General features: G+C 39.0%; 1 protein-coding gene across 2 annotated transcripts; it reads right to left on the reverse strand.

Annotated features, from left to right (window-relative positions):
* Positions 1 to 195: 195 nt before the first annotated feature.
* On the reverse strand, positions 196 to 11724 carry mier1b (mesoderm induction early response 1b, transcriptional regulator). Of its 2 annotated transcripts, none has more exons than XM_005935690.2 (13): positions 11636 to 11724; positions 10785 to 10809; positions 9113 to 9261; positions 7411 to 7593; positions 6417 to 6546; positions 6244 to 6311; positions 5833 to 5905; positions 5558 to 5709; positions 5367 to 5448; positions 5140 to 5234; positions 4712 to 4758; positions 4043 to 4170; positions 196 to 1551 (listed from the first exon to the last, which is right to left on the reverse strand). In XM_005935690.2, the coding sequence occupies exons 1-13, from the start codon at positions 11642 to 11644 to the stop codon at positions 1256 to 1258; spliced, it is 1437 nt and encodes a 478-aa protein (XP_005935752.1). In that variant the 5' UTR covers positions 11645 to 11724; the 3' UTR covers positions 196 to 1255. The 2 variants fall into 2 exon arrangements, with proteins under 2 accessions (XP_005935752.1, XP_005935751.1); XM_005935689.2 differs by having other exon boundaries at positions 4712 to 4839.
* Positions 11725 to 13744: the final 2020 nt, after the last annotated feature.

Genomic DNA, 13744 nt, shown 5'->3' on the forward strand with positions numbered 1-13744 from the left:
TCAGCCAGGTCACTTTTACTCCTGGAAATCTGCTGTGTGGAAGCCAATTACTGAGGAATGACAGAAACTAAGCTCTGGTTTTAAAAAGAATCTCTGCATATTCAAAGCTGCACACAAGAAGGAGCTTTTTTTGCAACGAACTCTCTGAATCAACATCACACAGAAAAGGGAAGCACTGCCAAACAGAGGGAAAGAGGAATGGCTACTTTGTTTTTTTATTATTATAACCGTTTTGGAGAAACAAAAGTAGGAACAGTTTTCCAACAAAAAGCACAGCCTACAAGGAAGACCAGAAAATACAGACAAACAGACAGTTATAAAACCGCTCGAGGTAAGAAATCTATACAAACTTTACATGAAAAATCACATTCTGACTAGTAAAAACAAAGTGTTGAGCAATGCACCGACTATGAAAATTCAAAAATACAGAGATCTTCTACATGGTGACTTATAATACAGGACATCACTGATGTCAGCTGCTTTACACAAACAAACCTGCAGGAGGAGTCACCCTCTGGTTTATTTATCTGAAACAAACAGCCAGAGAAAGAAGTGAAGGAGTGAACATGGACTTCTGCTGGGTTCTGACGCCACATCTCATTGTTAGAGACGGGAAACGTACAATCAAAGTGCAACTAAAGTGAGAACTAGCTACAGCACCAGCCTATTCCTCTTGTTTTTACTAAGCATCTTTATTCTAGCGTAAGCATGTAATCACTTAGACATGTCCTGTTTCATCAAATCCTTATAACAGCAAGCAAATGGCTTCAATGGCAATCACCCATCATTAGACTAGGATTTATTTACTTTTGTTAAAAAATATAAATATCTTGTGTAAAAAAATATCGAAGGTGATTTATTATCTTTAAGAACAAATAGAAAAAGGGAATTCTTGGCAAAATTTTGTCAGGCTCCAAAAAGGGAGGCTGGGGATGTTTTGATGGACGTTATCTAGCTATGATACTTTGGGATGAGCTTGGGGGGGTTGATGGGATGGAAGGACGTCGGGTGGGGGAGTAACTGCCACCCCTCCTGGAGGACCTCGGTTGGCTGTTCTTCAAGATGTGATTTTCAGTGACCTTTGACCTCAAAGCCAGTCTGTCTCTCTCTGTCAGGAGATGCTATGCTCATGGGTCAGTAGGGTTCATTTTGCTCATCCTCTGCCCCACTAAATCTAACCATCACTGGAGAAGTACAAACATTTTTCACCCCCAAGTCAGTGTCTGTTAGTCAACGCTGCTCAGCTGTGAAGCCATCAATTCTCCTGCGTTCTGGATGGTTCCACTTCGCTTTGGCACACGGGCTCTGCCTCCGTCCTGCACCTCTTGGCCGGCCTGTCGGGTGCTGTGTCCCTGTGGTCTAGCAGAGGCTCCAGGGAGCCGTTTCTGTCGAGGGTGGGTGCAGTGGGCTGGCTGCAGCCGTTGGAGTTGTTGTCTGAAGGTGGAGGCGGAGCTTCCGGCGGATGGGACGGACCGTTGGACTGAACGCCCTCAGATTTGACTTGGTTTGCTGGCGGCAACTGAGCACCATCCACCGTGTGGCTTGCAACACCTAACGAAGAAAGATGAAACACGGGGTTAGACATATTTAACAAGTTTAAGAAAAAAAAAAAAGCCATTCAGGTGTTGTCGGATGTTTTCGATCAGGTTCCTGAGATTCCACCATTTACAGGAAGTGCAACCTTCATGCAGAGTATTTACAGACGTGATCACGGCACATTACTTGACAGCCATTTTGGACATGTAATAATCCTGAAACACAGTGAAAAACCTACTAAACATTATGTAGATGCGATAAACCATGGCATCTATGAGTAAACAAACAAGTGTATATACTCAGAGGAACGTCTTGATGAATTCTCAATCATCCAGGTAGGTAAATCTGGATGTAGCGTTTTCAGTGGGAGACTGCCACTGGAAAAGCTCCAGTCTGCTGCCATTCACAGGTGTTTCTGACACTTTTTTGAAGTGGATCTAAAGTGGGCAGACTCACACTTTTAGGCCGGTGAAGTCTAATATTAGCTGAACGTTATGTTGCTGTTTAGCCATCTCTTGTCAGCTGTCCGGAGACGGGAGGGTTATGTGGCTGATCTGCTGACGATAACTAATTCATGTAGGATTACTTCTTTTAGATCTCTAACTTCAGTTTAGGAGGAAGAGGATGAGATGGAGACGGTGAGGCAAGAGTGGAAGTGGAGGAGACAGATGAAGGAGATAGAAAGAAACTAGCAAAAACTGAAATTACAAATCTAAAAATTTTAAATGGTCATATTGTTTGAAATGACTGGTGATTTTAAAATTCAAGTAGCTTATAATTGTTTTACTGTCATACTATTTATCTGATGTCTGTATCCGTTAACTGTTTTTTTTTTTTTCGTGGTCAACAGGAAACAACAGGAAAGTGATTTAAAAAACATTCTTTCTGTCCTTGATGATTGCTGCACCCAACCATGCAGCAGAATACAGGTGTGAGGGGGACAAAAGTGGTCTATGTAAACTACATATGAACAGTGTTGGGCAAGTTACTTTGAAAAAGTAATTAATTATGGTTACTTCTTCAAAAAAGTAACTGAGTTAGAATATTCTAAAAGTAATTAATTACTTGCAAAGTAACTACTGCGTAACTAAAAAAAAAAAAAAAAAAAAACGTTTAACCCTCTGGGGTCCAGGGTATAATTGGCCATTTTTAACTACTTTTGATTTTCCCTCCACATATAACCTTTAAAAACGATTTACTTTGCCTTGTTTGGTATCCTTCTTTTCAGCACAAAAAACATAAAATCAGAGTAGAAAAAGTTTACTGTAACAACCACAAACATGTTTAATGAATCATATTTCATAACTTTAAATGCAAATATAAATTGTCAATTTTAAAATCCTATGCACAAGTTTTGCAAAAAACAAAGTTATTTGCATCCATTTACCTTTTATCGTGCTTTTTTAAATAACCATTTCAAACTATTTACAGAACAATCAGCTGTTCTGCATTCAATAAAATGCCACACAGATTACCATTTGTGCCACTCCAAACAATAATTTCTGTCCACTATAAAGGAGAACATCACAGCCTGATACCTGCAGGTCTGACAGCAGCAGGTGTATCACTCCTGTTTCTACCTGGAGACAGCAGTCGCCTCATTGTTCTGACACACAACACAAAACTATCCACAACACTACACACTAACTACACAAGACAACACATTAACTACACACCCAAAACACGCTAAACGTCACAAATCTCTCACATCTCAAAAATCGCTCTCTCTCTCTTTTCCTGCTCTCTCTCTCTCTCTCTTTTTCTCTCGCCGCCACTCCTAAAACTTCCCGTTTTGTTTTGTTTTTTTAATAAGTGCTCGCTGCGCTGTCCTTAGTCAGTAAACGTGACGAAACTATTGAGGAAGAAACGCCGCGTATATTTTGTTTATCATGACTCTGGTTTTACGTGGCCTATCAACACAATTATAAACTGGTATATATCACCTTGTTGCTGTCTTTAAGTGGTCATGTGATTGGCTTACCACGACTCCTTTATTCTTCCTCAGTCAAACAGCAGCACTCATGCGATTGTTTTGCCCCCTTAGCTCCAGGTGTTGTGCTAGACAGTGATCGTGATTACCGTCCGCGGGAGCGCGCAGCTGCTTAAAGCTGTAGCATCCAGATTACTTACATAGTCAGCTACTTGCGTGCAACTGATAGAAGATGCGGTAAGCTGAACACAGCTTCAACCGTCTGTTTGTTGAAAAATAGTAATGAACCGCATTTTCTTGTTAGTAACTGTAACGCGTTGTAACGATAGGAATAGTAATTAGTTAGATTACTCGTTACTGAAAAAGTAACGCCGTTAGTCTCCGTTATTCCCATCACTGCATATGAATGACTGTATTGAATATTTAAGTGATGATTAGAGTAACTTTGAGTCAGTTTTCAAGCACAGGATCATAGTTTGTCTTAAATTCTTGTCATTTACCCAAAACTCTCATTAAATGAAAGGCTGGTTATATTTTAGGATAAACGTGGTGCACTCATCATGTGTATCAGCTCACCATTCTGACTGCTGCTGTCTTCTCTCTCCGAGTGGCTGGCGCTGCTGTTGGAGGTGGTGGGAGGAGGCGATGCTGCCCTGCTGGATGTCGCACTCTCCGTCTCATCCAGTAATCTGTCCATATAGTCACTGATGACAGAAAGCAATGCACACAGTCTGTTACACAACCTAAACTGTTCATATGGTTTAGCAGTCTGTGTGGTCAGGTGTCCCTCCCCAGTCTGACAGTGACTGTGGGTGGTTTCTACGACATTAAATCTATAGCTTCACTTATGCGATGGCTTCTATAAACCGGGTTTGATTCTTTCTGCCAGTCCATTCAACTAACCGTAAAGAAGAGACAACTCAGAGAGATAGAGAGATGTTCAAGCTAGAAAATGAGAACAACTGATGACCACTAAGGAACAGAAGGAAGCAGCAGACAAGGCACAACAGAAGATCAACAACCAGTTTCAGGTATGCTGCCTCAGCAGACTATTTTATAATAATGTGGCCATCACTGGTGCCAAAGGGGCTTTAACCAAGCATTTGCAAAGCTCTTAATACTTAAAAAAGAAGATTTTTACATAAGCAACCTCACAGTCGGTGGAGGTTGCACATTCTTCCATTACTAATTTCCTATGAGCAATGTTCTTCAAAATTGCATACACTTTTTTAAAAGTTAACTTACGTGACACCGGGGTGAAGGTTGTATTTCCTTTTCCCAAGTCTGGTTTGCTGTGCAAAGAAATCATAACGCTCAGACTTCTTCCACATGTAATAAAAGGCCACACATTCTCCTACAGACCTAGTTCTCACCTGAAAGATTTAATTCAGCAGACATGAAATGACCATTATTACCATCACCTGAAGACACAGTTTCAGGACAGATTCAAGTAAGAGACAAATCAAATAAGAGCTTAGCAACTGGACAAAAGTCAAATGATTTGCAGACATTTTAAAATCTTAACAAATCAATTTTACTGGTCTCAAAAAGCAAAATGGTTCAAATGAAGCAGATTCCAACCATAAGTATCCAGAAAACCACCTGACAGTAAACATCTCATGTTAGCGCCATGTTAGAAGCAGAAATCTCTAACTAATGTGTTTTTCTCTCACCTTGTTGGCCTGTATTAAATGAAAGTCTTTCCCATAAGCTTTCAGTCCTTGTTCAAAATTTCTACATTCTTCTTCAGTCCAGACAGAGAGCTCCTCTGTTACAGAGAGTCATAAGTGTTAATGTTTCATTTGAATTCAACTGTTTTTTAAAAGAAAATTCAAAATGCAGAGGGCTACATAGACAAGAACAAAATGTGAAGAACATCTGTGAGTAATAGGTTGCTTACCTCTGGCTGCTTTTACATTAAATCTAAGTCTTCTTAAAGCTTCCTCTGTGTCAAAGTCACATTTCACCAGTTCATACAATGCCTACCAGCAGGATACAGACAAGCAGGTTTAGATTAGACGACAGTTATACATAACAGCACGTGATCTGCTTTGTGTGATTTGATTCAAGCTACAGAAGAGCTGCTGTCACCTGTTCATTATCTTTGATATGGGATCCCTCTGGGATTGCATCCACTCCTTTCTCCTCTCCCGTCCGCCTGGAAGCCTCTGTCAAGAACTCCACAACTTTGCCTTCAGGAAGACACTCGGGGTTCCACAACAGCTGGTCATCGTTTTCGTAAACTGAAAGTACAGGTTCAAATGAAACGAAGGGCAAGACATCAACATTTTTAAGCCTCCTCAGTTTATCTGGATCCAGGAAGGCTGAGAAAGGTTATGGTGTAAATACACAAAAACCCAACTTACCTTTCTCATTGTCTTTGTATTTGCACAGACCCACAGGAGTTTCTGCCTGATACATGGAACCCACCATAATCTCCTATTGGGAAAAACATCATTCACACTGAGTGTAGCCCCATGATTATTTCAGAAGTGTACTAAGAGCACAAAAAAAGATCTGGATTTCTTTTATGACAAATATTTGTATTTATTTTATTAAATGTTTACACATACATATAAAATTTATCAATTCACATAGCCTAAATCGCTGTTTTTTTACAGTTAAAATAGATACATAAATAACATATAGTATTCAGTATTAAGTTAACAACAAACTCATAATTCTGCAGTGGTGACATTGTAAGTCAGCAGCTCATCACAGAGACGGCCAAATGAATTCAGCTTCATCTGATGGTGCACATGTCTTTTTTGCTTTACCTTTTTCCAGTCTTCAGACGGAACATAATCTTCATCTTCATCTGACTCCTCCTCGGCATCATTATTGCCTGAGACATAATGTGATATTTACTTATCCAGCTGTTTACAAATATAAAACAACACAAGTAAAAAGAAGGAAGATAAGAAAAATGTATTAGCAGTACAACACATACTTTCAAAGTACTTGAGTTTCTGAGGGCGAATAAGTTCTGCTGTGCCGAGTGACCTGACTGAGCGCGTGCGACCCTCTGAGGCTGCCTGGGTCTCACCTGCCTGTTCCAATGAGTTCTTCACATCCTCACTCTGAAAAACAAACAAACAAACAAAGCAAATCACAAAAAGTTAGAAAAGTTTAAACAATTTCAAAAATCATCTGCCACTCTTGACAAAAATCCAGCATGCATGTGTAGCTCTGTGTGGGTGCTTCTTTCTCTAACAGAACTCAAAGCCCCCGCATGTTTGTGTGATTTTATAACCACAACATTACCTGACAATATCACGTAAGTGAAAGATAATGGCTGATTTGCATGAATGTCTCATTACATTGTTTTTATCCCTTCTTTTACACAGACCACACCCTTAGTCCTCACTTACTCAATAGTATAGAGAAAGAGAGTGGCAACAACGCCCCCATCACAAAGCAATACTGCCCACCAGAGTTGGGAGATTTGCTTCACAGTAAATTCTATTGGCCCAATGAAGCATCATCGAAGACTGATGGCTATGCTGCCTGGTAGCAAAGGAGCCTTCCATTATAGTAGTGCTAGCCACACTCTGTGAGGTAAAAAAATTTACCAGCAGCCCCCAGAGCCATTCCTCAGCCTCCAGCACCTATGGTATAAATCTGTACGTAAGTTTCAGAAAAGTTTACTTCTGATCTTGACCTTGAGGTCACCAGGATTCTAATTCAACTGAGATTTTTCGTAGATGCACTTATGGTATGAATTTAAAAATCTTATGTTGCCTCATTCTCATGTTATTCCCAAACTTAGGTGTCCACGCCGGCAGCTAAGATACTACGCAGGACTCTTGTGCCCCCAGGCCTCTGGTAGAGGACCCAAGCTTAAAGGATAGACCTTTAACATTCTGTTCAGAGGAAAGACTCACAAGATGTACATACAGTTGTAGGCACAGAGGGGAATGACACACAAGCCCTCCGAAACATACCTCATTTCTTTTCAGCTCGCCCGTGCTTCTGCTGCTTTCATCATTGTCAAGTTCCTCATCCTCTTCCTCATCATCCTCCTCTTCTTCTGGTTCTTCCTCTTCCTCCTCATCCTCATCTGCTGGTGATCTGCCGCCCCCATAACCATACAGACTCAGCAGCTCATCAATAGGCATCTCTCCCTCCTATTAAAAGCGGATTGGTTTACTGATGCTTGGGTGTTACATTTAAATACATTTAAAGTTTGATTTTTCTTTGAAAAAACTGAACAAAATAGACTTTAAAGGTTCAAACTGTTAGGTTCAAACCAATACAATGAAAATCATTGCTGCATGAACTTGTCTTAAAATGTCTACATACTTACACAGTGAGACAAACAGAAATTGAAGTTCAATTATACAGAATAAACATTTCAGCCCTGAGCGAGCTATGCTGTGAAAAACATGGAATAACAACAGTTACAATTTCTTCAACTAGAAATGAAAAATAATCAAATTATCGGGGACCTGTGCTGCATTTCCCACTACCCAGTTATTCATTATCTATTCTGTGTAGTCAGTCAGTGCAGGTGAGGTTCCACAGACTGTGGCATCTACTGACCAAAATATAAAGTAGTGCAAAATGGAGCTTAGAGTGCAACTCTCCCTACAACCACTACCACACGGTTGTTGTTTAATTATTCCACCATGAATTAACTTAAATGGAAAGTGAAATTTTGTGGTCTGCTCCTATTTCCCATTGAGCCACACTGGTGGATGTTTGATTTGGCAGATGCCCTTCTGGAAACAAGCTTCCCATTTATCCAGGCTTGGGACCAGGATTAGGTAGAAACCAACCCAATGCAAGATGTTATTTTAGGATTTAAAAAAAAATCTAATATAGCAGCTGATTTTTTTTTCTTTCAGAAATACAAAACAGGTAGATTTCCCTAACACACGTTATATGTATTTATTAGTCCTTAGAAGACAACACAGCTTAAAAATAAGCTTGTTTTACTGTTAGAGGTGTGGATTACTCTTTATTGCTCTGCCTGACTCTGCTCAGATGTTTTTATGTTTATGGCGTTCCAAACAGGTGCTGCCAACCAAGAAGTTGCATCTGATGGATAAACTATACAACATCAACAGTCAGAACACGGTTGAGGCATATTTGTTTTGTCAGCCATTAAAAATGCCAATATGTCTGAAAATGGCTAATACATAAAGATATAATTAGTCCGGCTTAAATACCAGAAGCACATTTACGTTACGATTCCCTGAGCCTGGATTTGTGTCTCCTCCCAGAAACAACCTAGGGATCTTTCATGTGTAAGGCAGCTGTGTTAACCACTACACCGTGGAGCCATTGAATAAGTTAGCAGAATTAAACAAAGTTAAACAAAAGTAAAAAAGTAACTGGAAAACATTATGTTTTAACACTAGTGTACCTTCAGCTAGCCAGCTGTTATCCATTCACTCAGTATGGTGGTATTTACAACTAAACCATTCAACTCTGTCTCTCTCTGTACTGCCTGCTGTAGAGCTACACTATTGTTCTGGCTGGGTCAATCCATTACCCCCCCCCCCCCAAAAAATAGTGTTTTCAAACACTATTTGAAACTCAGGATTATTCCCTTACAGACTGTGAAAATAAACATTGAACTACACTAGTGTTTTATTTACCCCATGGGCCTGACCAAACCAAATATGATCTCCTGACACAAACCCGTGTAAGATCTTCAATCTCATTGGCATTGGTCTCATCTGATGCCTCCATCATTTCCTCCTCCTCCAGGGTGCGCTCATCGTCAAAGTCATGGACAAGCATTTCAGCTGATGGGTCAAAATCATGGTCATCGGAACCTGCTGAACCTCCTATGAAAGGAAGCATGAAAGAGGCAATGGAAATTTAGAAGGAAAATATGACAGAATTTAATCTTCATTTAAGGAAATTGCAACAAATTGTAAAGCTCTAAAGAATCACTCAGTATTTTTATTTGCATATCTTCACATATACTGTATGAGTGTGGGCGGCTGAAATGTTACTTTATGGTTTAATTTGTTAAATATTATATTCTAAATTATATAAATGTTGAACTACTTACAAACTGAATACCCACATTTGATTACTTGAAGTACTGTGCACTAAACTAAGGACTTTTTACTTCAGTACTGCAGAGGACTGTAGTACGGACAGCACTAAATCAATCAGTGCCTAATTTTAGCCACTGCTCTGCTCTTTGCTACATCTGTAGTGCAACATGCAAAGCTGGCCACAGTAACACATCTCATCTGAGAAAACACCCGGTCAAAGGCAAAATATATCTAAAAGCTGAAGACTATATTGTGCTTGATTCACCAAAGGAGCTTCAGCTAACATTAGCAGATCTGTCTTTAACATATATGAAGCTGAACACATGGAGGACGATGATGAAGCCTTTTTCACAGTGCTGGCTGACAGTTTAACTTCAACTTCATGGGTTGTTTTTTTTTTACTTTTTACACTGGCTGCACTGCAATTTCTTATCAGACAGATAGATCCTGTATTAATCCTCTACACAAAATTACACTGCCATAGAAGTTTCAACACAATCATAACACCACATATCCCAACCAGCAAAATATTAACTCCTAAATAAATCAGTTGATAATATATAAATAAAACTGCCAGCTAACATGTTCAAATATGCAAACATATCAATAAAATCATTATTACTATTATGCATTAGAAGAAGAAAGTGTACTTTATTGGTCCCCGTGGGGAAAATCCCTCTCTGCATTTAACCCATTCACTCAGTGAAGCATTCTTATAGTAACTGTTATAAAAGGGCTCAGACTTGCACATTGATGCAATCAGCCTTTTACTGAAGGCGCTATTGTTGATAATCTCCAGGGTGTGTGCGTGCAGAACTGAAACGACCACATTACATGAGATACCACATCAGAAATCTTATTTAGTCTAACATTGTTATTTAATATCGTAATATACAAACACTGTGACAGTGATGTCAAGATCACAGAAATTTTCAGATGATGAAGGTAGCTGGTGTGGTGAGTACAATGCTTAAAAAAATACTAATAATAGCAAAATGTACCGATTAAGAAGTACGGACTTATTTTTTAAATTAGTATTTTGTAATATTAATTTCTCATTTCAAAATAAGTACAGGAAAAAACAGTGTTGTCTTAAACATAGAGGGTACCTAAGCCTAAAAACTTGATACATTTATTTTCCGTTTCAAACTAATCATATTTTTTAAAACAAACAAACCACAGAACACGATTAATATCGATCAATGTCAAAATCAAAATGAATCCGTGTCTGATAGACAAAAGATTTCAAATCAGTGTCTTTCGACCAAACAACTACAGAAAGCCTCCAACTGCATGTAAATTACCTGGGCTCGAATTCCCGAGGGAGGGCTGAAAAACAGAAAAAGAGCAACAAATTAAAATATAATTTATTTATTTTTTAAATACTATTTTAAAAAACTGCATCAGATGCAATACGTCATTAGATGGACAACAACAACATAAAAAAAGCTCACTCCTGATTAACTTGACATATTCTAGTTCCTTTGACAGAGGACTGTAAACGGGAGCTGGGGAAAAGCGCGCCCGACCCTGTCCTAAAGCTGACTGCAGTTCAACACAAACTGAAACAAAGAATACTGTCACCGGTTCCTGTGGGAACATTTATTTAGCAACTCGCTGATTGAAATGTCACAGGTACAGCGGCGTGTATATCACCGGCAATCACCCAAACTTAGCGCCAACAGCCAAGTGCTTACTAGGTTAATTTTCTCAGCTCGCTAACTTACAAGAGAAGTTCCAAGCTAGTTAATTCTCCTTTAGATATTTATGCTAACGCGTCCAAGTTAGGCTTGGTATCAACAGGCAACAAATAACGATTAAAAATAACCCATAAAATATCTCCAAGCATAAAAATCCGCCACACGGCTGAATAAAAAATATCATACACAGTTAAGTATTTTCGAAGAAAACCGCGGAGTAACATCGCTAACGCTGCTGCTACCTCCAAACGGGGCTAGCGTCGCTAATGTTAGCTAAACCCGAAGTTTAATAAACATGCCTGAGTCGAGAAATGCTCATTATTTAGCAGCGAAAACATCCCACAGTTAATTTCGTACACTTAAACTACAACACACAAACAGTGTGAATATTCGACTGAAGTAACTATCCCGTAGTATAAATTTATTTTTTCCGAATATTTATTTCACTTTCTTACCTCCGCCATGTTCGCAATCCTACAGGGTCAAGTCGGGGGTCAGCGGTAGTTCCCGTATGTGGAGCCCCGCCCACCTACGTCTCCATAGAAAAACTGAGTGACCGCAAGCAGTGAAGTAGTAATGTACTCCTATAACAGCAAGCTTAACGCAAAAAAAAAAAATTAGTTTTGTAAAGGAAATTTTTCATTGTGTTTTATTTAATTCGGAACATTTAAATTTATAAAGCCTTTTACTGTATTATATTCAGCTTTTATATTTAAAATTACTTTCAGCTTCTCACTTATTCATAAAGGCTTCCATAGGCATCAAATACCACTATACCATGGAGCCAACTTTTAAATGTAAATTAAAAATATTATTTTCAAATGTTTTCTGTAATGTCTCCACTGTCACATGTTTCTTCTTATGATAGTGGTTTTATGTTCTTATCAGGGAGAATACAGACACAGAGGCTAAAGGTGATGGCGATGTATGTGACAAAGAAGGTGTGCAGCCAGTGTCCTGGTGTGGAGGTTCTAACTGGTTTGGGTCTAGGCTGTCCACCAGAGCTCAGATGCAGTTCTAAAGTTTTGCAGGAGATATTATCAAAATGTGGAAAAGCTTTTGGAATAAACTGAAAAAAATTATATGACCACCTTTATTCTTCAACACAGCATGAACTCTCTTAGGGAATGTAACTTATTGAAGTAGTCTTCAGGAATAGTTCTCCAGGCTTCTTGAGGAACATTCAAAGCTGTTCTTTGGATGTTGGTTGCCTTTTGTTCTGTTCTCTGTCAAGATGATCCCACACTGCTTCAGTAATGTTGAGGTCTGGGACCATGGGAGGCCAATCCATGACTGACTGACTGATAACTTTTGTACTGTGTTTTTTTTTTATTTAGGTATGCTTTTACTGAATTGGCAGTGAGTTTGGAATCAACATGAATCAAATGCTGTCCATATGCTCTTGCATGTTGGTACAAAATCAGATGGCACTTTTTTTTGTTCATAATTACATCAATTTTGACACCAATGGTTGAATTTCAGCCCCAATTCATGACAGTGCCCCCACTCTGCTTTACAGATGGCTGTGACACTCACTGTTGCACCTGTCCCCTGACTTTCTCTGTATATACTGACATTGATTTGAACTGTAAAATTCAAATTTGAATTCATCACTCTATCAGACCTGTAGTCACTGATTTTCAGTCCAGTTATTGTGTGATCTGGCATACCTCAGCCCTTTCTCCTTGATTCCTTTCCTTAAGAATGGCTTCTTGGCAGCCACCCTTCCACTGAGACCATTTCAGATGAGGCTTCAGTGAACAGTAGGTGGATCAACTGTAGTGCCAGATATATCTCTAGGATCCTGTGTGAAGTCTTTGCTGGATTTTTTCCTATTTCTTAAGGACATGACTTTCAGATACTGTTCATTTGCTGGAGACACTTTTTCAGGCCGGATTCTTCTTTTGTCCTCCACTTGTCCAGTTTCCACAAAAACTTAAGGACACACAACACACTATGCAGAGATATGCAAAGTTTGCATTTAATAGTTCTTTAGTAAACACCTTGCTGGTGGAAAAATACAACTTTATGTCTGCCAAAGTATGTTATCTTTTTTATTTTCTGTTGATTCAGCTAAGGAAATAGGGACAGTTTTTTGCAAAATGCTGCTAGTAACAAACTGCATATAGACACAGAACATATGTACCACTGGAATTCAGTCTTGTTATATTAATTTGCTAAATCAGATAATTATTACAAGGTGTATGTGAAATCTGTTTAACTTTTTCTTTTGTGGGTTCTTCTCTGAAGACACAAGAGAAATTACTATGCAAACAAGAAACCCACTTATATTTATAGAAAGAAATCCCCTGTATTTTAAAAAGAAATACCTGTGTCCGCTACAGTAATATTAAAATAACATTTGTGAATGTGTCACAGTTTACAGGAGTGCTGTATGTGCAAACTCCCCATAAAACCCTGAGAAACATAGCAGATGTTATGAATAACCTTAAATGTCATAAAGAACAAACGAATTTTACACTTTTTCCAACTGAACCAGGCTATAAAACTTCGATTTATAACACCACCCCTCCACTGTTGACATATAAACACGGGCAAGCAAT

Source organism: Haplochromis burtoni, unplaced genomic scaffold, assembly GCF_018398535.1.
Source record: "Haplochromis burtoni strain Fernald_Lab_line unplaced genomic scaffold, NCSU_Asbu1 Contig_199, whole genome shotgun sequence".
Lineage (NCBI taxonomy): Eukaryota > Metazoa > Chordata > Actinopteri > Cichliformes > Cichlidae > Haplochromis > Haplochromis burtoni.